The 25,853-nt window shown below is 47.2% G+C and overlaps 2 protein-coding genes and 2 long non-coding RNA genes across 15 annotated transcripts in view; 3 read left to right on the forward strand and 1 right to left on the reverse strand.

Annotated features, from left to right (window-relative positions):
* The first annotated feature begins 1,389 nt into the window (after window positions 1-1,389).
* Window positions 1,390-5,757, forward strand: LOC311594422. The gene is made up of 2 exons (XR_014778086.1): window positions 1,390-1,526; window positions 4,778-5,757. It is a non-coding gene; the product is annotated as an uncharacterized lncRNA (long non-coding RNA).
* A 3,360-nt stretch (window positions 5,758-9,117) lies between these two features.
* The window catches only part of LOC311594406 (bcl-2-like protein 1), a 109,385-nt gene continuing 92,649 nt past the window's right edge, over window positions 9,118-25,853 (forward strand). For 2 of the 11 annotated variants that reach the window (XM_084776066.1, XM_084776067.1), the window contains exons 1-3: window positions 10,105-10,425; window positions 10,715-11,390; window positions 23,481-23,587. In XM_084776066.1, the coding sequence (XP_084632192.1) occupies window positions 10,827-11,390; window positions 23,481-23,564 (648 nt within the window). In that variant the 5' untranslated portion in view covers window positions 10,105-10,425; window positions 10,715-10,826 and the 3' untranslated portion in view covers window positions 23,565-23,587. Of the gene's footprint in view, window positions 9,341-9,428; window positions 9,566-9,618; window positions 10,029-10,104; window positions 10,426-10,490; window positions 10,630-10,714; window positions 11,391-23,480; window positions 23,588-24,086; window positions 24,134-25,853 lie in introns of those variants that run through there. The other 9 variants (XR_014778074.1, XM_084776059.1, XM_084776060.1 and 6 more) reach the window with 8 other exon arrangements.
* Window positions 20,313-25,853, reverse strand: part of LOC311594415 — a 161,780-nt gene continuing 156,239 nt past the window's right edge. The window contains exon 3 of the long non-coding RNA XR_014778075.1: window positions 20,313-20,769. This is a non-coding gene — a long non-coding RNA (uncharacterized lncRNA). The remainder of the gene's footprint in view (window positions 20,770-25,853) is intronic.
* The window catches only part of LOC311594392 (targeting protein for Xklp2-like), a 77,140-nt gene continuing 75,335 nt past the window's right edge, over window positions 24,049-25,853 (forward strand). The window contains exon 1 of one of the 2 annotated variants that reach the window (XM_084776028.1): window positions 24,049-24,160. In XM_084776028.1, coding sequence (XP_084632154.1) covers window positions 24,154-24,160 — 7 coding nt within the window. In that variant the 5' untranslated portion in view covers window positions 24,049-24,153. Of the gene's footprint in view, window positions 24,161-24,659; window positions 25,589-25,853 lie in introns of those variants that run through there. The other variant, XM_084776027.1, reaches the window with a different exon arrangement.

The following is a 25,853-nucleotide window of genomic DNA, read 5'->3' on the forward strand; positions in this document are numbered from 1 at the left end:
AGACAGGATCACACGTTGCCCGGCCTAGCCTTAAAATGACTATATTGCTGAGAATGACCTTCAACTCCTAACACTTCTGCCACCACCTCCCAAGTGCTGGGATTATAAGATGTGCCACCAAGCACAGCTTGTTTTTTGTTTTGTTTTGAGGCAGAATCTCCAAAAAATATAGGCTAGGCTGGCCTTGAACTGAATTTTTTTTTCCAAGACAGGGTTTCTCTATGTAGCCCTGGCTGTGCTGGACGCACTTTGTAGACCAGGCTTGTCTTGAACTCACAGCAATCCACCTGCCTCTGCCTCCTGAGTGCTGGGATTAAAGGCATGTGCTGACCCCTTGAACTGAATTTATGGGCAAAGCTAGCCCAGAATTTCTGATTCTCCTGCCTCAGTCTCCTAAATTTGACATTGTATGTGTACTCCCCATCCCCATACCTCATATCTTTCTTTTTACTTGAAATATACTCAAAAATCTATAATGCCGTTCATGCTAGGCATGGTGGCACAGACCTGCGATACTAACTACTCAGGAGGTAAAAGCGGGAGAATCACAGGCTCACGGCCAGTCTCAGCACAGCCTGAGACCCTGACTCCAAATAGAAGGTACCAAAAGGGCCAGTTATGGAGGCGCTCACCTTTCATCGCTGCGCTCCGGAGGCAGGCAGATTGCTGTGAGCTCCAGGCCAGGCAGGGCTACATAGTGAGACACTGTCTCAGAACACCAAAACAAAGTCCAAAAAAAAAGAACTGGAGGCTTGGGTCAGTAATTAAGAGTTTGGGCCTCTCAGGCCAGGTGTGGTGGCTCACGCCTTTAATCCCAGGCAGAGGCAGGCGGATCTCTGCGAGTTCAAGGCCAACCTGGTGTATAGAGTGAGTACAGACAGCAAAGGCTACACAGAACCTTTGCTGGAAAAGAAAAAACGAATGAAGGAAAGAAAGAAAATAAGTAAGTATGGGCTTCTCTTCCAAAAGACCTGAGTAGGGCTCCCAGCACCCACATGATAGTTCACAACTGTCTGAACCAACATCCTCCTCTGGCCTCCATGGGCACCAGACAGGCAAGAGATGCGCAGACACACATGCAGGCAAAATACTACATGTATAAAAGAAGATTTAAAATATGCACAAAATAAAATAAAAATTAAAAGTACAAAACGGTTTGAGGCTAGCTCAGTGATAAGGTGTGTGAAGCTCTGGCTTTAATCTCCAACACAACAGCACATGTCAGTCATAATTTCTCTAAAAAGCAGGATAGTGGGTGATTTTACTTTTTCCTTTCCAAATTTAAAGAATTTCTAAGACATGTATTAGCTTTAAAAGACACTCAAGTTACTTAAAGGCTTATGAGGCTGATATGCTAATGTTTCTCTTACCCCTTTGGGTATAACTCACCGTGAATGCTCACCTGGCCTGTAGTTAATGTTTCTCCTACAGCCAGGCCTCAGAAACCTCGGCCTCACTCTCAAGCCTCTCGTGGATGCTTGCAGTTTACAGACACTTCACATGAAGAACCTGGAAGCAGTAGAAAGGTATTTGAAAGGTTAAACTTTAAATTTTTTCTGTGCAAGCTGGGCGGTGGGGCGCACGCCTTTAATGCCAGCACTGGGGGAGGCAGGGGTGGGCAGATTTCTGTGAAGCTGATATGCGCGAGCAGATTAACACATTTCCTGGTATGTGGTGTGCTGCTACTGATCTAGCAAACGCCTTTCTCTCAGTACCTGTCCATAAGAACAAACAGAAGCAATTTGCTTAGTCGACATGCCAGAAGTATACCTTTACAGTTTTACTTCAAGCCTTGTGTCTTAACAAAGAGACCGCTGTCTCTTCCACACAGTATTACATTGGTCCACTACAGTGACAACATTATGCTGACTGGACCATGTGAGGAGGTAGCAACCACTTCTAACTTGGTGACATGCACATCAGAGGATGGGAAATAAATCCAACTAAATTTAAAGGGCCTTCTACCTCAATGAAACTCTTAGGAATCCACTCATGTGGGGCATACAGAAATATTCCTTCTAAGGTTAAGGATAAATTATTGTACCTAGCCCTTCCCACCATGAAAAAAGAAGTAGAGTATTTTAGTGGGCCCATTTGAATTCTGGAGCTAGATAATTCCTCACTTAGGTGTAGTATTTTGACCCTTATTCCAAGTTTTACTAGCTTTGAATAGGACCTGGTTGCTGCGCAGGTTGCTCTACCACTTGGGCCATAGGATTCAGCAGACCCCATGGTACTTGAGGTATCAGTGGCAGATAAGGATGCTGTTGGGAGCTTTTGGAAGGCCCCTATAGATGAATCACAGAAGAGACCTTTGGGATTTTGGAGCACGGTTCTACTATCATCTACAGACAACTATTCTCCCTTTGAGTGACAGCTCTTGACCTACTATTGGGCCTTAGTGGAAATCTGAAAGTTTGACGATGGGCCATGATGTGACCTAGGCTAGTCATCATGAGCTGGGTGTTATAAAGTAGGACATGCACAGCAGCAATCTATTATCAACTAAATATAAGTAAAATGTATGTGATCAGGCCCAAGCAGGTCCTGAAGGCATAAACAAGTTACATAGTCCGAGCCTGTAATCCCAGCACTCGGGAGGCCAAGGCAGGCAGATTTCTGTCAGTTTGAGGCCAGCCTGGTCTACAAAATGAGTCCAGAAAAGCCAAGGCCACACAAAGAAACTGTCCTAAAAACTGGAAAAAAGAAAAAGAAAAGAAGGTGCCCGACTGCCTCCTATGTTTCTACTCCCACTGCAGTACCATGTGTTGCCAAGCATGCCTCATGGGTGTGCCCCACGACAAAGAAGAGGAGACGAGGGGCTGGTTTAGTGATGGTTCGGCCTGTTATGCAGGTGCCACCCAGAGGTGGGTAACTACAGCATCACAGCCCCTTTCTAAAGCATCCCTGAAAGATACCAGCAAAGGGAAACCTGCACAGTGGGCAAAACTTCAGGCATATCTGGGGCTCAGGGTTGGTCTCTGCTGTGGGCAGATCTGGCATTGAGCAGCAGCTGTAGCCATGTCAGCCTTGGTGAGTGGAAGGCCATGCTGCCGAGCTCATCCTAACCTCCATTTCAGCCATCATGGACACTGTTCATGGGCCCATTAAGAGTAACGTGGATTTGCGTGTCATCCTTTCGCAGGGGCCATGCTAATCTTCTCTGTATCGCTCGCTAATTTGTGAAGGGTTCCAAATTAAAAAAAAAAAAAAAAGAGTAACAGGGATAGTTAGAGAAGACGCTGACTCTGCTCCCTTCACAGCCAGAGACTTGCAGCAGTGGGCCCACAATCACGACCACTGGTCTTACCATAGTCCCCACCACCCTGAAGCATCTGGCCTGAAAAGGATGGAATGACCTTTTGAGAACAGTTACAGCAGCAGTTAGGTGACAGCGGGCTGCAGGGCTAGGACAGAGCTCTCCAGAAGGCAGTACATGATTTGAATCTGCATCTAATATAGGGTACAGCTTCTGCCATCGCCAGGATCCATGGGTCCAGGAATCAAGGGGTCAAAAAGGGAATTGTGCCATGTACGATCATCCCTAGTAACCCACTAGGAAAATGTTTGCTTCCTGTTCCCTCTGCCCTAAGTTCTGCTGGCCTAGAAGTTTTGGTTCCAGACTGGGAACCGGCAACTCCTGCCAGGAGCCACAACAAACATCCATTTGAACTAGAAGTTGAGACTTCTCCTGGCTCCTTTGGGTTTCCGATGCCCTTAAGCCAGCAGGCAAAGAAAGGAATAACAACTGGTCCAGATTAGCAGAGGGGAATAGGATTGCTTCTCCACAGTAGAGTTAAGAAAGATTAGCTCTTCTAAACTTAGTGGCGCATGCCTATAATCCTAGCGCTTGTGGAGGTAGAAGCGGATGGAGTTCTGTGAGTTCAAGGCCAGCCTGGTCTACAAAGTGAGTCTAGGACAGCCAAGGCTACACAGAGAAACCCTGTCTTGAAAAACAAAACAAACAAACAAACAAAAAGAATGTCCCTCTAGGAGCATTGCCATCTAGTCTAACATCCATAATGCATTTGCAGCTCTATGAAGGATAGTTACATCATGTCACGTGTAATTATGACCTGGCTATTGTTTTCGTTTGGAAATTAAGAATGGCCTAAGAGGCCAGGAGGTGGTGGTGCACGCCTTTAATCCCAGCCCTGGGGAAGCAGAGGCAGGTGGATCTCTGTGAGTTCGAGGCCAGCCTGGTCTACAAAGCAAGCCCAGGAGCGGTAAGGCTACAACAGAGAAGTCCTGTCTGGAAAAACAAAAGAAGACAAAAACAAAAACAAAAAACAAACAAAACTGCATACGTAGCCTGGCATGGTGGCGCAAGCCTGCAATCCCAGTGCTGGGGTGGCAGAGGCAAGCAGACTTTAAGGCCAGCAGGGTCTACATAGGGAGTCTCAAAAAATAAAAATAAAAATGGCATAAGTAGATATAAGCAGATACATCAAGTTGACAAGGGGTCAACATGTGATGGCTATTCTTAGTTGTCAACTACAATTAACTAAAACCCAAGCAGGTAGGTACATCTGTGACTTTTTTTTTCCTTAATTAATCATGTAAAGTGGGAAAACCCCCTTCTAATCAGAATCTTGTCGCTTTCTTTTTGTTTTGTTTTTTTCAAGGCAGGGTTTCTCTGTGTAGGCCTGGCTGTCCTGGATTTTGTGGACCAGGCTGGCCTCAAACTCACAGCACTCTGCCTGCCTCTGCCTCCTTTGTTGCTGGGATCAAAGGCGTGAGCCACCATGCCCAGCTGGAAAATATTCTTTTAATCCAGATCTCTCAAGGTAGAAGACCTGCATATTAATCTGGGCCACACCTTCTGCTGGCAGCCTATAGAAAGGACGTGGAAGAAGGCAGCTCGCTCTCTCTGCCTGCTTGCTCTTGCTGGCAAGTCCGTTCTCTCACTGACGTTAGAGCCCAGCTCATCCGTCCGGCCTGCAGACTGAACAACTCCTGGATTCCTGGACCTTCCATTGGTGGACAGCATTGCTGAACTAGCTGGACCACAGCCTGCAAGGCTTCCAAATACACACATATCTCCTGTTCCTCCGTAGAACCCTGACTGATAGAACACCTTTCTATTAATGCTTAATTCCATCTTTTTCTAAGAAAGGATCTTGGGCTACTGATTTACATGCCTCTGTCTCAAAATGCAAATCTAAATAATAACTCAAAGACTAGTCAATCCCACCATTATCAAGTCTGTTTCCTAACTGCTACCATGGCAAAAATAGTAAGTTTGTGAAAGGATACATGAATTATCCTCTCTGCTCTTCTCCCAAAAATGTTTGTGTGTGTGTGTGTGTGTGTGTGTGTGTGTGTGTGTGTGTGTATTTTTTAATAAAAATTTGAAAAGTGAAGAGGCTGGATGTACAGGTTCCCATTGTAAAGAACAGATCCAAGAAAAGCTAAAGGGAAAAATATATAAAGGGAATGTAAAACTCAGTCTCTCCTGATACCAGAATCAGAAACAAAGAACTTTTCCACATAGCTTTTTCTTGACCAAGCTTAATGGCACCTGCAACATAAACTGATGAGAATGAGCTCTTCAACATAAACCTGGCCAAAATAATGCTTCAAATCTGCCAACCTACTTGGTATGATCCAGTTTTTCCACGCTTGCTATTTAGCTGTCAACTTAGACAGGGCCTTCCTATCCATCCAGTTCAACATATATGCAGCCTGGCTGTCTCATCCCTGTCTAGCTAAACCCTGCTTCCCAAGAGTCCATGTGTGTCCCACACACTTCAGAAACCCAGCCTTCCCTGTGTTAAGTCTCAGCTATCTCCACTCATAAATTGCCAGAAGACTTGTAAAACAAAAACAATGCTTTTAGTTACATAATAGTAACTTACACAGCTTCTGTCTTAAAAATAGAAATTGGTAGAGTTCTTGCCTAGCATATACAAAGCCCTGGGCTTAATCCCCAGCACACACAACATAGAGCATGCTGGTGCACACCCATAAACCCAGCACTCCAGCCGTGAAGGAAGAGGAGTAAGAGCTCAAGAGTAGCCTACACCAGCTGGAGAGACAGTTCAGTGGTTAGGAGCACAGGCTGCTCTCACAGAGGACCCAGGTTCAACTCCCAGCACCCATAGGGCAGTCTGTAACTCCAGTTCCAGGGGATCCAATGCCCTCATATAGACACGTGTAGGCAAAACACCAATGTACATAAGATAATAAATGAACTATAAGAAAAAACACCTATTTAAAACAATAGCCAGGCGTGGTGGCGCACGCCTTTAATCCCAGCAGAGGCAGAGGCAGGAGGATCACTGTGAGTTCGAGGACAGCCTTGTCTACAAAGTGAGTCTAGGACAGCAAGGCAAGGCTACACAGAGAAACTCTGCCTCAAAAAGCCAAAACCAAAACAAAACAACAACCAGCCTATGCTACATAGCTTCTTTCAGGCCGACATGGGCTACACAGGGCCCGATGTAGGCTCAATTTTCTTAACCAATATATTTTATTACAAACTTATTAACAGAGCGTATGTCACTTATAACCCAACTAACCTAAACAATAGGAAAAGAGGATTAAAGAATACAATAACAAAACTGTAACGATATCAGTTCCGAGGAATGATTCTCCTGGCATAATCAGCAGGATTTCTTCTGCTGGAACCTGGAGTAACCAGAACCCGGAACCTCAACAGGAGCCGGAGCCTCAAAGCCTTCCCCCAAGTGGTTCTCTCTAGGAGCTTCTAGAAGTGGAGCCATGAACAGCCAAAACAATCCCAAGTCTCCAAAGGCCCCGCCTCCGGTTTTTGGGCTCATTTATATACCTCCTCCCAGAGTCTGTTCACGGATCTTTTCAGCTAACATCAAGTTCCTGCATGAGGTGGTTTGTCTTCTAGTGGATTAACCTCACCTGTTCTCACACAAGACAGTTCCCCATCCCACACTTGGGATCATAACAAAAACAGGTTTCTTTCTCCTTCAGCCCTATCATTGTCACCACACACATACACACAAACCCCCTCTACCATGAGCCAAGATACTGGGTTTGAACCACAATACCACACACACCAAGAATCAACCATTTTGACCCCAAGCATACCAGAAAACCCTTCACTAAGGCATGTATCTGTGTACATACAGTATATAACATCAACTAACCTACGCACATAATATACTATCAAAGGTCACTCAGTTGGTCCAGTTAGTTGAAGGCCACAATAATTTTGAACCAAAAATGACAACTTGATAATACTGAACAGACACAAACCACCCGAGAAAACACAGGATGACTTAGGGTGACTTGACAGGTATTGTAATACACTGAGGCCACACACAAGAATGTTCTTACTAGCCAGGCATAGTAATCTTTAATCCCAGACCCTGGCAGGAAGATCTCTGTATTGATGCCAGTCTGTCCAGGACAGCCAGGAATATATAAAGAGAATAACAGCAAAAAGAATATTTTTACTGTAGTAGCAAATGGTTCTTTTTTTTTAAAGATTTATTTATTATTATGTATACATTATAGATGGTTGTGAGCCATCATCTGGTTGCTGGGAATTGAACTCAGGACCTCTGGAAGCGCAGTCAGTGCTCTTAACCACTGAGCCATCTCTCTAACCTGCAAATGGTTCTTTAATAGTTTGTGGGTTTGGGGTTTTTTGTTTGTTTGTTTGTTTGTTTGTTTTTTACTATGAAAGAAACTCAGCCAGGCGGCGGTGGCTACAAAGCGAGTCCAGGACAGTCAAGGCTACACAGAGAAACCCTGTCTCAAAAAAAAAAAAAAAAAAAAAAAAAAAAAAGGAAAGAAAGTCAAATAAAGGCAAAGGATGTGAAGATACAAGGATGAGAAAGGAAGTGCAGAAATAAATAATAAAGCAAGCAAGCTGAAATAGTTTGGTGGGAGTCACTGCTACTACTGAGAAAATTATATGTGATTACAAATGAACTCTGTTGCCTACAGCATATGCTGCCCCTTCTTATGCAAAAGACCGTGGGATTTGGTCTCCAGACTGTCCAGTGATGGACAAAGGAACAGCTTCTTCCAGATGCCATGTCCTTCATCAGCCAGGAAGCAGGAGAGGAAGAGAGTGCATGTATTATGTTACAGACTGGGCATCCAACAGTGGCCATATGCACGTGAGGGAATGAGATCCCAGTAGCTCTCAGTCCACCAAAGCTGGGAGACTGCTATGAGTTCAAGACCAACCTAGGCTATCCAGTGAGTTCGAGGTCAAGGGCAGCCTGAGTTACAGAGCTACCTAAGTAGACTCTGTATGAAAAGAGGGAACTTGCCTTGCAAGCCTGAAGGTCTGAGTTCCACTCTTGGAAAGAATCAACTCCCAAACGTTGTCCTTTGATCTCCACACACACCTGATGGCACATATACACCTACACCTACACACACACTCACACTCCCAAATAAAATAATAGTTTAAAAAAACTGGGGCTATAACTCATTCGGTAGGATGCCTGCCGCCTGCCTGGTATGCACAAGGCTCTCCGTTTGATCCCCAGCGACACAGAAACTGGGTATAATCGTGAGACAGGAGGATCAGAAATTAAGGTCATCTTGAGGACATAAAACTTGACAGCTTGGGCAGAAAACCTGTTAAATAAATGTCATTCTACTGCAGTGGTCAGTCAGAGTCAAACTTTGCATTTTGAAAAAGATCACTCACGCTAAAGCAACTCTCATTTAGTCATTGCTATCAAAATGTCAGGATTGGGGTGTTTTTTTTCAATATATTTTTTTTGTGTATTTTCCTATTTGGACACTGTCTCCATTCCTAAGGCATAAGTCTTCACGAAAACAGAGACCAAGCCTTGCCTTGTTCACAACTGTCTTCAATGATCCAATCAAATTAAGGGTTTTCTATTCTTCGGGGTTTCTAAGTGATAGCTGATGCACACTCGATGAGAGGTCAATACTGCTATCAGTTTTACAATTAAGGACAATATACACAAATTGAGAAACCTGTCCGATGTTGGACACCCAAGAAAAAGTGCTCTTTTGAGTATAAAAAACGGAAGGATGGAAAAACCACAGAATGCGCCTGCGACTCCTCAAACCCGTCGCCAGGGGGCGCCGATTCCCACGTCTCGAAGCCAGTCCCTCCTGGCGCGCGCTCCTCTTGCGTCTCGGGCTCGCGCGCGCTGCCTCGGCACCGGAAGTGACTGTGCTTGCAAGTTCCCCCGGTCTCTTCAGGGGAAACTGAGGCCGGCTTCTCCGGGAGACGCGGCGCGAGCAGTCAAGCCAGGTAGGCCGACCCAAGTCCGCGGTGTACAACTCAGCCGCGAAGCGCCGTCGCGTCTGGAAGCCACCAGGCCGATGAAGGGGGGATGTGGCCCCCCACGGCTCACTGGGCTCGCAGGTGAGAGCGCCGCCTCCCTTGTGCCTGACAGGCCGTGCGCCCAATGGGAGCCTTTGCCGTCCCGCTTCCGTGCCGCTTCGGCCCGCGGATTGGCTATGCTGGGGCGGGCCGCGGGGGCGAGACCCCTCCTTCCAGGAGAGGTCTAGGGGGCGCCCCTGAGGGAAGGCGGTTGCCTAGCAACGGGGCGGTGGCTCGGCGGGTACCCGGCCCGGGGGAGCGCGAGCTGTAAGCGAGGCCTCAGCCCACCCACCCGGGGCTTCTGCGCGTAGCAGCCGGCGGCCCCGGAGCCATGCAGGGGGCTCCAGGAGGCCGCCTTGGGCCCGGCCTCAGGAAAACGAGGTCTCCGCCGTGGGAGCCTCGACCCTTCTTCCTGGCCGGTGGCGGGGCGCAGCGCCTCCCTCTCACCCCCGTCTTTGTGCGGGGTGCCGGCGGCCATTGTGTCCGGGCGCGGAATGGAGGATCTGGCAGTTCCCCAACGCCCTGTCCCGGGCCTTTTGGGAAATTCAGAAACAACCAGCGGTGTTTGTGGGGGGTCTCCAGCATACAGCCTCTCGGAAAGGCCCGGGGGTGGTCTTTCCGAAATCAGATCGCAGAGCCGAGGCCGTTTCCCCCTCCCCGCGACCCTGCGCGAAACCTTGAGGTTCCCTGAGAAGTCCCTTTAGGGTTTCGGAAGCCTCATCCAGGGCTGGTACTTAAATAGAAAGAAAGAAAGCTGGGCGACGCGGGGGGGGGGGGGGGGAGGCGGAATAACACTAAGCCCATACCTCCGGGAGAGTTCTCCTGGCTCCCAGTAGGAGGCGGAGAGCCAAGGGGCGTGCTAGAGCGAGGGGGTTGGGCTCCCGGGTGGCTGGAGGCTGCGGAGCAGAGAGAGGCCGCTCTCGATCTGGACGATGGAAAAAGCAAGCGAGGGTTCCTAAGCTTCGCAATTGGTTTCCTTCTGGGCTTGCCTACCAGGTCGCACGATCCCTCTGGCCGGGGCTTTGGCTGAGTTACCGGCGACCCAGAACCACCTCCTCCCGACCTATGATACAAAAGATCTTCCGGGGGGCTGCACCTGCTAGCTGTCGCCGGAGATAGATTTGAATGTAGGTGGGGAGGGAGGAGGGGTTGTATGCCAATGGGGGTGACTTTTTGAGAAAGGCATTTCGGAGAAAAAGGGGTGGGTGGTTGTAGTAAAAAGAGGCTGATGAAACAATTCAAAGCTTGCTGGTCCTTTCAATCTGACTTAATTGAAGTCCTTTAGAACCTGGACCCAGACCTTCCTAAGAGCCACAAAGAAACCAATTCTGGTACCTGGAGGAGGAATGGGGATATTGTAAGGTAAATGACATGCATATTAAAATTTTTCTCCTGAAGCTCTTTCTCTCTCTTCAGAACCGTCTCTTGGCTTTGGATCCTGGAAGAGAATCGCTAAACACCGAGCAGACCCAGTGAGTGAGCAGGTGTTTTGGACAATGGACTGGTTGAGCCCATCTCTATTATAAAAATGTCTCAGAGCAACCGGGAGCTGGTGGTTGACTTTCTCTCCTACAAGCTTTCCCAGAAAGGATACAGCTGGAGCCAGTTTAGTGATGTCGAAGAGAACAGGACTGAGGCCCCAGAAGTAACTGAGTCAGAGAGGGAGACCCCCAGTGCCGTCAATGGCAACCCATCCTGGCACCTGGCGGACAGCCGGGCGGTGAATGGAGCCACTGGCCACAGCAGCAGCTTGGAAGCACGGGAGGTGATTCCCATGGCAGCAGTGAAGCAAGCGCTGAGAGAGGCCGGCGATGAGTTTGAACTGCGGTACCGGCGGGCGTTCAGTGATCTAACATCCCAGCTCCATATAACCCCAGGGACAGCGTATCAGAGCTTTGAACAGGTAGTCAATGAACTCTTCCGGGATGGGGTAAACTGGGGTCGCATCGTGGCCTTTTTCTCCTTCGGCGGGGCACTGTGCGTGGAAAGCGTGGACAAGGAGATGCAGGTATTGGTGAGTCGGATCGCAGGTTGGATGGCCACCTACCTGAATGACCACCTAGAGCCTTGGATCCAGGAGAACGGCGGCTGGGTAAGAGCCACGCCCCTTGTGTGTCTCCTCTCTGTGGTGGATCCCAACTGCCCTTGTCGGTCTCTTTTCTGTTGCATGGCATGATTGTTGAGGCTGTTGATTGTTGGGGAGACATTCCTGGCTTGCTATCGAAACAAGAGGTTAGCCTTGAAAATACAGACGACCCAGTTCTTGAAGGACCTTTGTCTTTCATTCTAGCCCCACAGTTTCATAGTTTTGTTCCAGTTTCTCTCTCAGCAAAGAAAAACATAGGCTGTTTCCTTGGTTTAAAAACCTATGAGTGGCAAGTTCTCCCTGCGTCCTGCCCACCCTCGTGTCGTGGGTCACCTTGGCTGGGGGTGAAGAACACAGTACATAGAGAAACAGAAGGGCCGGTGATCTCAAGCCCAGGGTAATTGCATGCACAGTACTCAGACCATTTGGCCAGGCAGGAGCCCCACTGTCTTGAGTGGCTGAGTGCTGTCTGGCTTTAGAGGAAAGTGGTCTGGGCTGGTTGTGTTTGTGCTGTGGCCCTAAGTTCATTTTCCCCAAGGTATGCAACTTTCTGCATGGTTGGTTTGTTTGTGGAGCTCTTGCTGTGTCATATACTGAGCCCCAGGACTTTGCACCTCACTGCCCCAGGGTCGGGTGGGGATCTCCAGCTGTTCTGCCTAGTGCTTTTCTGGTCAGGGCCCTGGGGCCTCTTTACTGAGGCAGCTGTTTGCCGGCAGAGCAAGAACCTGGTCTGTAAGGCTCCATAGGAAATTAAGGTTTGGTGACAGACTGGATGTGGGTGTGAGTCCTGGCCCTGTCACTTAACTGGCCATGTGATCTTGGACAGGCTGGTTTACGTTCTGGGGCCTTAGTTCTCGCACTAGAAAAATGTGGCCAGCTTGCCTTGCTTAGCAGACCACTGTGACTCACAGAGGCTGACGCCAGTGAGTCCCTTTTCTTCAGAGAATCCTTCTGCTTGTCACCTAGTCAGGGTGAGGTAGAGGTGAGAGCTTCCTCACCAGTGGCCACTGGAGTAGGCAGTTTTCACCCTTCAGAGTAAACTCCATTCTGGAAGAAGGGAGCTTGGGGCTTCTGAGACATGTTCTGTCCCCTCAGAGTATGTAGAAAATGGACAGGCTGTGAAAATAAGTCATCCATTGGAGGAAGTGAGGTGGAAGAGCCATGCACCATGGACTCCGGAATGTCAAGAATTCAGTTGTCCTAGGCTGGGCCTAGGGCGGGGCAGGCACTTTGCTTTACTGCTGAGAAAGAGACCTCCTGGGTTTGCCCAGGGACCCCATCCTGTCTCTAGTTTCCCATTTCTTGAAACTTTACCTGCTCTGCTCGGTCAGTAGCTCGTGTAAAGGCAAGGAGGTCACTTGTCAGTAGAGGTCAGATGACCAGAGTAGAGTTGGCTGAGGTAAAGGTGGGCTCCCTTGAGCTAAGGATTGCCAGCCTTGAAAGCCAATCTGTAAATGAGCTCCCTGGGGAGATGAATGATTAAATAGTTCCTGTTGGTTTGTGCTGTGACCTCTTCTGTTCATTCTTGCTTTGATTCTCTTTTGGGGCAAATATTTGTTCAGCTGATGACAGGAGGGACAGGATTCCTGCCCTTCAGACACACCCTTTGAGGCATCGGCAAGGAGACTGGGGCCCTCTGCCTCTATTGCTTGCCCGCTGTCTTTAGCTAGTGGTCCGAATACCAGGTAGGCCCGTGCCAGCTACAAACCGTAGGCAGAAGGAAGAGGTACCTGCTGGACTGCCAGCCTCTGCAGAGTTGCCAGCTGCTCCCTATTGCGTGTCTTGTTTCACTAACCTGGAAAAATGCTAAATCTATCTCAGGCTGCAGCTTAGGGCAAGTTCGATAGATCTCCACTGACTAAAATTCCACCTCCTGGTGTCTCTCCACTCAAGACTTTCTGGAGCCTGTTGGGCAACATACCTGGTAACTTGCTACTTCTGCTTGGTAAGCCGAGGGAATGTGTGCAGAAGAGCCAGTTACGGCAGAACCAATTCTGGGCATGCACTCTTCCCCGAAACCAGGGGGTAAAGAACATTCCACTGAGTGTTAGCTGAGCCTCGGTGGAAGAAGGTGCCTGCCCATTTCCTTTTAGGCACAGCCCTTCTCTGAGCTGTGAGGTGCTGCTACAGTAGCATTCCCAAACTTCCTGGAGGCCGCAGCCACCACGCTCAGAGTCCCGGTGGTTCGCTCAGGGTATGCGCTGAACTTAGCGTCCTTTAGCCAAGGGAAAAGAACTTTGCCTTTCCTGAGTAACTTGAGCGCCTCATGCATTCACATTGTGGTTTATATTTCAATGTAGCCGATTTACTGAGCAGCTACTATAAGGCAAGTGGTGTTTTCAGTGCTCTCTCTCCATCACGGAAATATGTGGTCATTCATTATGCTCCACACAGTAACTTTCCAAGGTAGGTCAGTTTATTCCCAGGTTCCACATAAAGCTCCCAGTAGCTAAATGAGCTGAAATGTTTCTCAGCCAACTAAGTGTCTGCGTGTGAAATTTAAATTGAGGTAGGCCTAATTTCAGAGTCCAAATCCTTTCTATCCATACCTTGTTCAGGAACTAGTAATCCAGACAGACAACCACAGAATGCCAGCTGCTGTTGGGCTGAGGAAAGCATGCCTGTAGAAGGTGCTCATTTCTTGCTGCACTTGTGGCATTGTTCAGGTGTCTGAGAACAGTGCCTTTATCAGCAGCAGCAGGTTCCCAAATATGTGGAGACCTCAGATGGCGGCCCTCGTAAAGCTCAGGCGTGGCAAGTGTTGAGTGGCATCAGGAGTTTGCCCAGCCTTGATGGGCTTCATTGTTAAAATCTCAGCCTTGTCAATCACTGAGAGTGGCGTGTCTGCGGGGAGACGGCCTGCCCCAGAATCTCTGCTAATTGTGGGGTGATGCTCTAAGGATTGGAACTCCCCTCTGGCCATCTTACTACCAGCCTGCCTGAGTCACCTGAAAAATGTTGAACCTGTTTGGGTCTCTTGTCTACTGATTCTCCCACCTGTAAAATGGAATAATGATACGCAGCTGCCGGAATACAAGCCCTTCCCTACCCTTAATTGTAGGGTAGACGCACTTCTTCTCCAGAATGAGCTTCTTCCCTCAAGGCTCTGAACTTTACCCCCTGGAGTTACTCCTCAAGAAACTAGCCAGTTCACTGAGACCTAGCCCCCAGTGGGTGAAACTTTGGGTGGGGTGTTTTGAATGTGGGTGAGGCCCCAAGTGGGCCAGTCACTGGTACAGCCAGCCCTGGAGATACCCTTTTGCCCAATGGAGTCACCATTGTTAGGAGCATAGAACAAGCATTGTAGGGGAGAACCCCTAGTTTGGCCTTTCCCAAGCTGCAGATCTCTTCTTACCTGTTCTGGCTTCTTCAGTGAGACACAGATAGGAATTTGTGCTTCGTTGATGCACCTCAGCTCCATTTGCAAATTCTGCAGTTCCGTGGTTTTCTTGGGGGAAGCCCCATCAGAAACCCCAGCACAGAAATTTTTAGTAATCTCATTCAGGTCTCAAATGGAGTAGAAGTGTCTGAGGGGCTCCCCCTTGGAACACCCACTTCTTCTCAGTATCCTTTTTTAAGTGGCTCTTAAAAGTCTTTTTGCCATCACAGGGTTTTCCAGACTCCCTAAAACAATGTCCCTAGCAGCCACATGGGGCTCTTCACCTTCTGCTTGAAAATTACCCAGGTACTTTTTAGGGCCCAGTGGAACCTGGAGGAATTCCTGACTTTCTTGTGGGCAACCACCAGTTTTGTTTGGGCTGAGTGAAGCAGTATTGTTAGCCGACCCCTTCTCCTAGCAGACGCCTGTCTCAAGGCTGGTGGATTCGGGTGCCATTCTCCTCTTGGTTTTTCCCCAGCCCTCAGCTTACATCGAGTCTTGCTTTTCTGCAGTCGCTGCTTTGTCTGGTTTAGTGTGGTTAGATTTAAAGGTAATCACCAGTGATCTGCTCTGCAATAGAAACAGCACCCTCAACAACCTTGGTCTACCAAGGTTGCTGTCTCCATCCCCAGCCTGGAGGCTCCTCCCTAGGACTCCTCCTCTTTTCTTGCAGGACTCACTCTGGATCCTCTGTTGTCTGTGCAACTCACAGTGTGTCTTCCCCGCCTCCATTGGGCATGGAGTGATACAGATAGTCCCCCTGGGTTTTTGTTTCACCTAGGGAAGGAGAGATCCAGACAAATTGCCACCAGTTTGTTATTCATCTTATATATGAGGTCCCCAGCATTTTGTTTAAAGGAAGTTAAGCTAACTGGTAGTTTTAAGTTGCTGCAGAGAAGGCGTTTCTAACAGCTGTACTCTCTCAGGAGCTGAGGTATAGTCCACATCTTGCTCACATTGGTTATCTCAACCCAGAGCACTGGGACTGAGGATCTGAGGAAAAGACCTTAGCAAACCAGACTATTGATGGTGGGAGCTTCCTCTAACCAAATTATTGAGCCCCGACTCTTCTAGGCACTGGGAAACAAATACCAAGCAAAACTAAGTTATTGCCTCATGTAGTTCATTCTAGTGGAAAGACAAAAAGCAAACAAACAAAAACTGTAATGGAGGCTAAGGCTCAGTCTGTAAAATGCTTGCTATGCTAGCATAAGAATCTAAGTTTGGCCGGGCGTGGTGGCGCACGCCTTTAATCCCAACACTTGGGAGGCAGAGGCAGGTGGGTCGCTGTGAGTTCAAGGCCAGCCTGGTCTACAAAGTGAGTCCAGGACAGCCAAGGCTACACAGAGAAACCCTGTCTCGAAAAACAAACAAACAAAAAAAGAATCCAAGTTTGACCCAGGCAGTGATGACACACGCCTTTAATCCTGACACTTGGGAGGGAGGCAGGTGATCTCTGAGTTCAAGGCCAGCCTGTTCTACAGAGTGAGTTCCAGGAAACCCAATGATACACAGAAAAGATGTTTCAAAAAACAAAAAAAACAAAAAAACAACAAAAAAAAGCAAGACATAGTGGTGTGCACTTGTAATCCCAAAGCTGGAAAGCAGAGACAAGGGGGTTTCTGAGCCAGCCACTCTAGCCTAGTAGTTTTCTTCCAGACCAGTAAGGGAGATAGCTTCTGGGGAGCAATCCCCAGGGTTTACCTGTGGCCTCCAAATGCATGTTCATGCTCGTGTTCATATATATACAAGCTAAGCTGAGTGCAAACACACACACACACACACACACACACACACAGTTGTATGACATTTTAGTCAATGATGGAGTGAGTGCATATGGCACAGCAGTCCATAGATACTATGTGCCTCGGGAGCTGGAGAGATGGCACAGTGTTTTAGAGCTCTTGCTGCTGTTCCAGAAGATCAAAGTTTGGTTTCCAGTGTGTGTCTATGTGTGTCTCTCTCTGTCTGTGATACATCAGCTGATAGTAGGTACTCTGAAGAAAATAAGGAAAATAAGGCAGATTGGTTCCTAGAGAACGCCCGGCAAGGCAGGGTGGGGCAGTACTTTAAAAATGGTAATCAGGGCTGGAGAGATGGCTCAGCAGTTAAGAGCACTGCCTGCTCTTCCAAAGGACCCGGGTTCAATTCCCAGCACCCACATGGCAGCTCACAACTGTCTGTAAGGCCAAGATCTGACACCAACATATATAAATTAAAATTAAATAAAATATTAAAAAAAATAAAAAAAAAATGGTAATCAAAGGGCCTGGCAAGATGGTTCAGCTAGGAAAGGTGCATGCTGTCATCCCGAGTTAGGTCTCTGGTTCCCACATAGTGGGAGGGAAGAGCTAACTCTGCAAGGTGACCTCTGACTTCCATGTGTGCCATGGCATGCCCCATCCCCTGTAAGTAAATACACAGATAAGGGAATGAAACTTCAAGAGTGATCAAAAAAAGTGGACAACCAAGATGTACCGGAATGAAAAATAGCTCACCCCTCACCTATTGAGGTTCTTTGGCTAGAATGTGAATTAACTTGACATAAGACAAATTAACAGGAGAAAACCCAAACATTTTGATAAATCATGTGTGTACAAGAGCCAAACAAAAAGAAGGACTGGATTCATGATTGAGCTCATGTAGCTTCCTGAGCTACAGAGAGGAATAGGAGGCTGAGTGTAGCGGCACACTGCTGTCATGCCAGCACCCAGGAGCCAGAGGCAGCCAGATCTCTGAGTTGGAGGCCAACCAATAATTAAGTAAGTAAATAAATGGAAGGAAGGAATAGATAGGGCTTTATACAGTGGCCATTCAAGTTATAGAAAGCTTAGCTGTGAATTACAGTGAGTAAATACTGTCCTGCCATTCACATAATATATCTTAGGTAATAAAAGCTGTAGAACAGCCCAGTAGCTGATACAAATAGTTTTGTAACAGACATATTTTTATAGATGTTTCTATAGAAAACAGCTTTTCTCCAGCACAGCCAAGGCTACACAAAGAAATCCTGTGTCAAAAACCAACAACAACAAAAAAAAGAAAGAGAGAGAAAAGAAAACAGCTTTCAGATTACTCCTATGTGTACTCTCTGAGTGTGGATTTCTCAGAATTCCCAGCTTCAGGTATGCGGTACACACAAAGGGTAATACCTGAAGGTGGTGGTATTTGAGCCAAGAGCTGAAGGAGGGGAGACAGTTCACTGTGGGTCCACATAGAGAGCTTTTCAAGCAGAAGAGTGGAAAGATGCTTGGCATTTTCAGGGTGGCAAAAGGACAGTTTGGCTGAAGCAGCAGCAGGGAACAGCATGGTGGGAAATAAAGGCAAAGAGAGCTTAAAGGGAGAGGAGGCTGGGGTCAGAGCACACGGGCGCTACAGGACAGGAGGCTGGGGTCAGAGCACACGGGCGCTACAGGACAGGAGGCTGGGGTCAGAGCTCACGGGCTCTACAGGAGGCGGGGCCTTTGGAGACTTGGGCTTGTTTTGGCTGTTCATGGCTCCACTTCGAGATACTCCTAGAGAGAACCACTTGGGGGAAGGCTTTGGGGCTCCGGCTCCTGCTGAGGTTCGGGGTTCTGGTTACTCCAGGTTCCAGCAGAAGAAATCCTGCTGATTACGCCAGGAGAATCATTCCTCGGAACTGAGTTACAGTTTTGTTATTGTATTCTTTAATCCTCTTTTCCTATTGTTTAGGTTAGTTGGGTTATAAGTGACATACGCTCTGTTAATAAGTTTGTAATAAAATATATTGGTTAAGAAAATTGAGCCTACATCGGGCCCTGTGTAGCCCATGTCGGCCTGAAAGAAGCTATGTAGCATAGGCTGATTGTTGTTTTGTTTTGGTTTTGGTTTTTTGAGACAGGGTTTCACTGGGTAGCCTTGCCTTGCTGTCCTAGACTCACTTTGTAGACGAGGCTGTCCTCGAACTCACAGTGATCCTCCTGCCTCTGCCTCCCAAGTGCTGGGATTAAAGGCGTGCGCCACCACGCCTGGCTTAGGCTGTTGTTTTAAATAGGTGTTTTTTCTTATAGTTCATTTATTATCTTATGTACATTGGTGTTTTGCCTACATGTGTCTATATGAGGGCATTGGATCCCCTGGAACTGGAGTTACAGACTGCCCTGTGGGTGCTGGGAGTTGAACCTGGGTCCTCTGTGAGAGCAGCCTGTGCTCCTAACCACTGAACTGTCTCTCCAGCTGGTGTAGGCTACTCTTGAGCTCTTACTCCTCTTCCTTCACGGCTGGAGTGCTGGGTTTATGGGTGTGCACCAGCATGCTCTATGTTGTGTGTGCTGGGGATTGAGCCCAGGGCTTTGTATATGCTAAGCTAGAACTCTACCAATTTCTATTTTTAAGACAGAAGCTGTGTAAGTTACTATTATGTAACTAAAAGCATTGTTTTTGTTTTACAAGTCTTCTGGCAATTTATGAGTGGAGATGCCTGAGACTTAACACAGGGAAGGCTGGGTTTCTGAAGTGTGTGGGACACACATGGACTCTTGGGAAGCAGGGTTTAGCTAGACAGGGATGAGACAGCCAGGCTGCATATATGTTGAACTGGATGGATAGGAAGGCCCTGTCTAAGTTGACAGCTAAATAGCAAGCGTGGAAAAACTGGATCATACCAAGTAGGTTGGCAAATTTGAAACATTATTTTGGCCAGGTTTATGTTGAAGAGCTCATTCTCATCAGTTTATGTTGCAGGTGCCATTAAGCTTGGTCAAGAAAAAGCTATGTGGAAAAGTTCTTTGTTTCTGATTCTGGTATCAGGAGAGACTGAGTTTTACATTCCCTTTATATATTTTTCCCTTTAGCTTTTCTTGGATCTGTTCTTTACAATGGGAGCCTGTACATCCAGCCTCTTTACTTTTCAAATTTTTATTAAAAAATACACACACACACACACACACACACACACACACACACACACACACAAACATTTTTGGGAGAAGAGCAGAGAGGATAATTTATGTATCCTTTCACAAACTTACTATTTTTGCCATGGTAGCAGTTAGGAAACAGACTTGATAATGGTGGGATTGACTAGTCTTTGAGTTATTATTTAGATTTGCATTTTGAGACAGAGGCATGTAAATCAGTAGCCCAAGATCCTTTCTTAGAAAAAGATGGAATTAAGCATTAATAGAAAGGTGTTCTATCAGTCAGGGTTCTACGGAGGAACAGGAGATATGTGTGTATTTGGAAGCCTTGCAGGCTGTGGTCCAGCTAGTTCAGCAATGCTGTCCACCAATGGAAGGTCCAGGAATCCAGGAGTTGTTCAGTCTGCAGGCCGGACGGATGAGCTGGGCTCTAACGTCAGTGAGAGAACGGACTTGCCAGCAAGAGCAAGCAGGCAGAGAGAGCGAGCTGCCTTCTTCCACGTCCTTTCTATAGGCTGCCAGCAGAAGGTGTGGCCCAGATTAATATGCAGGTCTTCTACCTTGAGAGATCTGGATTAAAAGAATATTTTCCAGCTGGGCATGGTGGCTCACGCCTTTGATCCCAGCAACAAAGGAGGCAGAGGCAGGCAGAGTGCTGTGAGTTTGAGGCCAGCCTGGTCCACAAAATCCAGGACAGCCAGGCCTACACAGAGAAACCCTGCCTTGAAAAAAACAAAACAAAAAGAAAGCGACAAGATTCTGATTAGAAGGGGGTTTTCCCACTTTACATGATTAATTAAGGAAAAAAAAAGTCACAGATGTACCTACCTGCTTGGGTTTTAGTTAATTGTAGTTGACAACTAAGAATAGCCATCACATGTTGACCCCTTGTCAACTTGATGTATCTGCTTATATCTACTTATGCCATTTTTATTTTTATTTTTTGAGACTCCCTATGTAGACCCTGCTGGCCTTAAAGTCTGCTTGCCTCTGCCACCCCAGCACTGGGATTGCAGGCTTGCGCCACCATGCCAGGCTACGTATGCAGTTTTGTTTGTTTTTTGTTTTTGTTTTTGTCTTCTTTTGTTTTTCCAGACAGGACTTCTCTGTTGTAGCCTTACCGCTCCTGGGCTTGCTTTGTAGACCAGGCTGGCCTCGAACTCACAGAGATCCACCTGCCTCTGCTTCCCCAGGGCTGGGATTAAAGGCGTGCACCACCACCTCCTGGCCTCTTAGGCCATTCTTAATTTCCAAACGAAAACAATAGCCAGGTCATAATTACACGTGACATGATGTAACTATCCTTCATAGAGCTGCAAATGCATTATGGATGTTAGACTAGATGGCAATGCTCCTAGAGGGACATTCTTTTTGTTTGTTTGTTTGTTTTGTTTTTCAAGACAGGGTTTCTCTGTGTAGCCTTGGCTGTCCTAGACTCACTTTGTAGACCAGGCTGGCCTTGAACTCACAGAACTTCATCCGCTTCTACCTCCACAAGCGCTAGGATTATAGGCATGCGCCACTAAGTTTAGAAGAGCTAATCTTTCTTACCTCTACTGTGGAGAAGCAATCCTATTCCCCTCTGCTAATCTGGACCAGTTGTTATTCCTTTCTTTGCCTGCTGGCTTAAGGGCATCGGAAACCCAAAGGAGCCAGGAGAAGTCTCAACTTCTAGTTCAAATGGATGTTTGTTGTGGCTCCTGGCAGGAGTTGCCGGTTCCCAGTCTGGAACCAAAACTTCTAGGCCAGCAGAACTTAGGGCAGAGGGAACAGGAAGCAAACATTTTCCTAGTGGGTTACTAGGGATGATCGTGCATGGCACAATTCCCTTTTTGACCCCTTGATTCCTGGACCCATGGATCCTGGCGATGGCAGAAGCTGTACCCTATATTAGATGCAGATTCAAATCATGTACTGCCTTCTGGAGAGCTCTGTCCTAGCCCTGCAGCCCGCTGTCACCTAACTGCTGCTGTAACTGTTCTCAAAAGGTCATTCCATCCTTTTCAGGCCAGATGCTTCAGGGTGGTGGGGACTATGGTAAGACCAGTGGCCGTGATTGTGGGCCCACTGCTGCAAGTCTCTGGCTGTGAAGGGAGCAGAGTCAGCGTCTTCTCTAACTATCCCTGTTACTCTTTTTTTTTTTTTAATTTGGAACGCTTCACAAATTTGCGAGCGATACAGAGAAGATTAGCATGGCCCCTGCGAAAGGATGACACGCAAATCCACGTTACTCTTAATGGGCCCATGAACAGTGTCCATGATGGCTGAAATGGAGGTTAGGATGAGCTCGGCAGCATGGCCTTCCAGTCACCAAGGCTGACATGGCTACAGCTGCTGCTCAATGCCAGATCTGCCCACAGCAGAGACCAACCCTGAGCCCCAGATATGCCTGAAGTTTTGCCCACTGTGCAGGTTTCCCTTTGCTGGTATCTTTCAGGGTTGCTTTAGAAAGGGGCTGTGATGCTGTAGTTACCCACCTCGGGGTGGCACCTGCATAACAGGCCGAACCATCACTAAACCAGCCCCTCGTCTCCTCTTCTTTGTCGTGGGGCACACCCATGAGGCATGCTTGGCAACACATGGTACTGCAGTGGGAGTAGAAACATAGGCGGCAGTCAGGCACGTTCTTTTTTTTTTTCTTTTTTCGAGTTTTTAGGACAGTTTCTTTGTGTGGCCTTGGCTTTTCTGGACTCATTTTGTAGACCAGGCTGGCCTCAAACTGACAGAAATCTGCCTGCCTTGGCCTCCCGAGTGCTGGGATTACAGGCTGGGATTATGTAACTTGCTTATGCCTTCAGGACCTGCTTGGGCCTGATCACATACATTTTACTTATATTTAGTTGATAATAGATTGCTGCTGTGCATGTCCTACTTTATAACACCCAGCTCATGATGACTAGCCTAGGTCACTTCATGGCCCATCGTCAAACTTTCAGAATTCCACTAAGGCCCAATAGTAGGTCAAGAGCTGTCACTCAAAGGGAGCATAGTTGTCTGTAGATGATAGTAGAACCGTGCTCCAAAATCCCAAAGGTCTCTTCTGTGATTCATCTATAGGGGCCTTCCAAAAGCTCCCAACAGCATCCTTATCTGCCACTGATACCTCAAGTACCATGGGGTCTGCTGAATCCTATGGCCCAAGTGGTAGAGCAACCTGCGCAGCAACCAGGTCCTATTCAAAGCTAGTAAAACTTGGAATAAGGGTCAAAATACTACACCTAAGTGAGGAATTATCTAGCTCCAGAATTCAAATGGGCCCACTAAAATACTCTACTTCTTTTTTCATGGTGGGAAGGGCTAGGTACAATAATTTATCCTTAACCTTAGAAGGAATATTTCTGCATGCCCCACATGAGTGGATTCCTAAGAGTTTCATTGAGGTAGAAGGCCCTTTAAATTTAGTTGGATTTATTTCCCATCCTCTGATGTGCATGTCACCAAGTTAGAAGTGGTTGCTACCTCCTCACATGGTCCAGTCAGCATAATGTTGTCGCTGTAGTGGACCAATGTAATACTGTGTGGAAGAGACAGCGGTCTCTTTGTTATGACACAAGGCTTGAAGTAAAACTGTAAAGGTATATTTCTGGCATGTCGACTAAGCAAATTGCTTCTGTTTGTTCTTATGGACAGGTACTGAGAGAAAGGCGTTTGCTAGATCAGTAGCAGCACACCACGTGCCAGGAAATGTGCTAATCTGCTCGCGCATATCAGCTTCACAGAAATCTGCCCACCCCTGCCTCCCCCAGTGCTGGCATTAAAGGCGTGCGCCACCACCGCCCAGCTTGCACAGAAAAAATTTAAAGTTTAACCTTTCAAATACCTTTCTACTGCTTCCAGGTTCTTCATGTGAAGTGTCTGGAAACTGCAAGCATGCACAAGAGGCTTGACAGTGAGGCCGAGGGTTGTGAGGCCTGGCTGTAGGAGAAACATTAACTACAGGCCAGGTGAGCATCCACGGTGAGTTACACCCAAAGAGGTAAGAGAAACATTAGCATATCAGCCTCATAAGCCCTTAAGTAACTTGAGTGTCTTTTAAAGCTAATACATGTCTTAGAAATTCTTTAAATTTGGAAAGGAAAAAGTAAAATCACCCACTATCCTGCTTTTTAGAGAAATTTTGACTGACATGTGCTGTTGTGTTGGAGATTAAAGGTGGAGCTTCACACACCTTACCACTGAGCTAGCCTCAAACCTTTTATTACTTTTAATTTTTATTTTATTTTGTGCATATTTTAAATCTTCTTTTATACATGTAGTATTTTGCCTGCATGTGTGTCTGCGCATCTCTTGCCTGTCTGGTGCCCATGGAGGCCAGAGGAGGATGTTGGTTCAGACAGTTGTGAACTATCATGTGGGTGCTGGGAGCCCTACCCAGGTCTTTTAGAAGAGAAGCCTATATTTACTTATTTTCTTTCTTTCCTTCGTTCGTTTTTTCTTTTCCAGCAAAGGTTCTGTGTAGCCCTGCCTGGCCTGGAGCTCACAGCGATCTGCCTGCCTCCGGAGCACAGCGATGAAAGGTGAGCGCCTCCATAACTGGCCCTTTTGGTACTTTCTATTTGGAGTCAGGGTCTCACGCTGTGCTGAGACTGGCCGTGAGCCTGTGATTCTCCTGCTTTTACCTCCTGAGTAGTTAGTATCGCAGGTCTGTGCCACCATGCCTAGCATGAACGGCATTATAGATTTTTGAGTATATTTCAAGTAAAAAGAAAGATATGAGGTATGGGGATGGGGAGTACACATACAATGTCAAATTTAGGAGATTGAGACAGGAGAATCAGAAATTCTGGGCTAGCTTTGCCCATAAATTCAGTTCAAGGGGTCAGCACATGCCTTAATCCCAGCACTCAGGAGGCAGAGGCAGGTGGATTGCTGTGAGTTCAAGACAAGCCTGGTCTACAAAGTGCGTCCAGCACAGCCAGGGCTACATAGAGAAACCCTGTCTTGGAAAAAAAAATTCAGTTCAAGGCCAGCCTAGCCTATATTTTTTTGGAGATTCTGCCTCAAAACAAAACAAAAAGCAAGCTGTGCTTGGTGGCACATCTTATAATCCCAGCACTTGGGAGGTGGTGGCAGAAGTGTTAGGAGTTGAAGGTCATTCTCAGCAATATAGTCATTTTAAGGCTAGGCCGGGCAACGTGTGATCCTGTCTCAGAAATATGTCATGGGAGGTATGGGGAGCGGGGGAAGCCCTGAATGATTGTGTGTAGTTAATATGAACACACACAGATAAACAAAACAAACGTGGGCCAGGTATGGTAGTGGGCATCTTTAATCCCTGCACTTGAGAAGTAGAGCCAGGCAGATCTCTATTTTTTGTTATTTTGTTTTTGTTTTTTGTTTTGAGACAGGGTTTCTGTGTGTAGCCTTGGCTCTCCTGGACTCTGTAGATCATGCTGGCCTTGAATTCCAAGCGATCCTCCTGCCTCTGCCTCCCAAGTGCTGGGATTAAAGGTGTGTGCCACCCCGCCCAGCTAACCAGGCTGATCTCTGTAAATTCAAGGCTAACTTGGTCTACCTAGAGATTTCCTGGACATCCAGGGCTAAATAGAGAGAGACACTGTCTAAAAACAAACTCAGTAATGTACGAAACTTACAAGATGTGTGTGAGTGTGTGTGTGTGTGTGTGTGTGTGTGTGTGTGTTATTTACAGGAACATGAGTACCATGGCGTGTGTGGAGGCCAGAGAATAATTTAGGAGCTGAATTTTCTTTCACCGTAGGCAGGGATTGAACTCAGGCTCGCACGCATCTCCCTTACCCATCAAGCTGTCTCCATTGTCCTTGCTTGGTTTTTGAAATAAAGTCTTGTAGGCTGCCCTCAAATCCACTGTGTAGCCAAGGCTGCCCTCAAATCCACTGTGTAGCCGAGGCTGGCCTCCATCCTGCTGCTTCAGCACTCAAGTGCTGTGATTCCATTCATGAGGACCCCATGCCTGTCTGGAATTGGTGAGTTGCAGAAAGAACAGAACACGTTTGCTTGGCGTTTCTGGGCAGTGGTGAATTAGAGCAAATGTCCAGTGTGTCCTGTGTTGACTTTTGAATGTTTAGATGGTGAGGGGGTTGTTTTGGACTTTAAATTGGCCCAACATTGGAAGCTACATAGATCTGTTTCTGTAAACAGATCCGATTTCAACATAGAAGTTAGCAACTGTGGAAACAAAGTCCATTAGACTTTCTTCAGATTTAGTTTGTACATTTGATTACTAGTCAG

The sequence above is a fragment of the Acomys minous genome, assembly GCF_964271855.1.
Source record: "Acomys minous genome assembly, chromosome: 3".
Classification (NCBI taxonomy): domain Eukaryota; kingdom Metazoa; phylum Chordata; class Mammalia; order Rodentia; family Muridae; genus Acomys; species Acomys minous.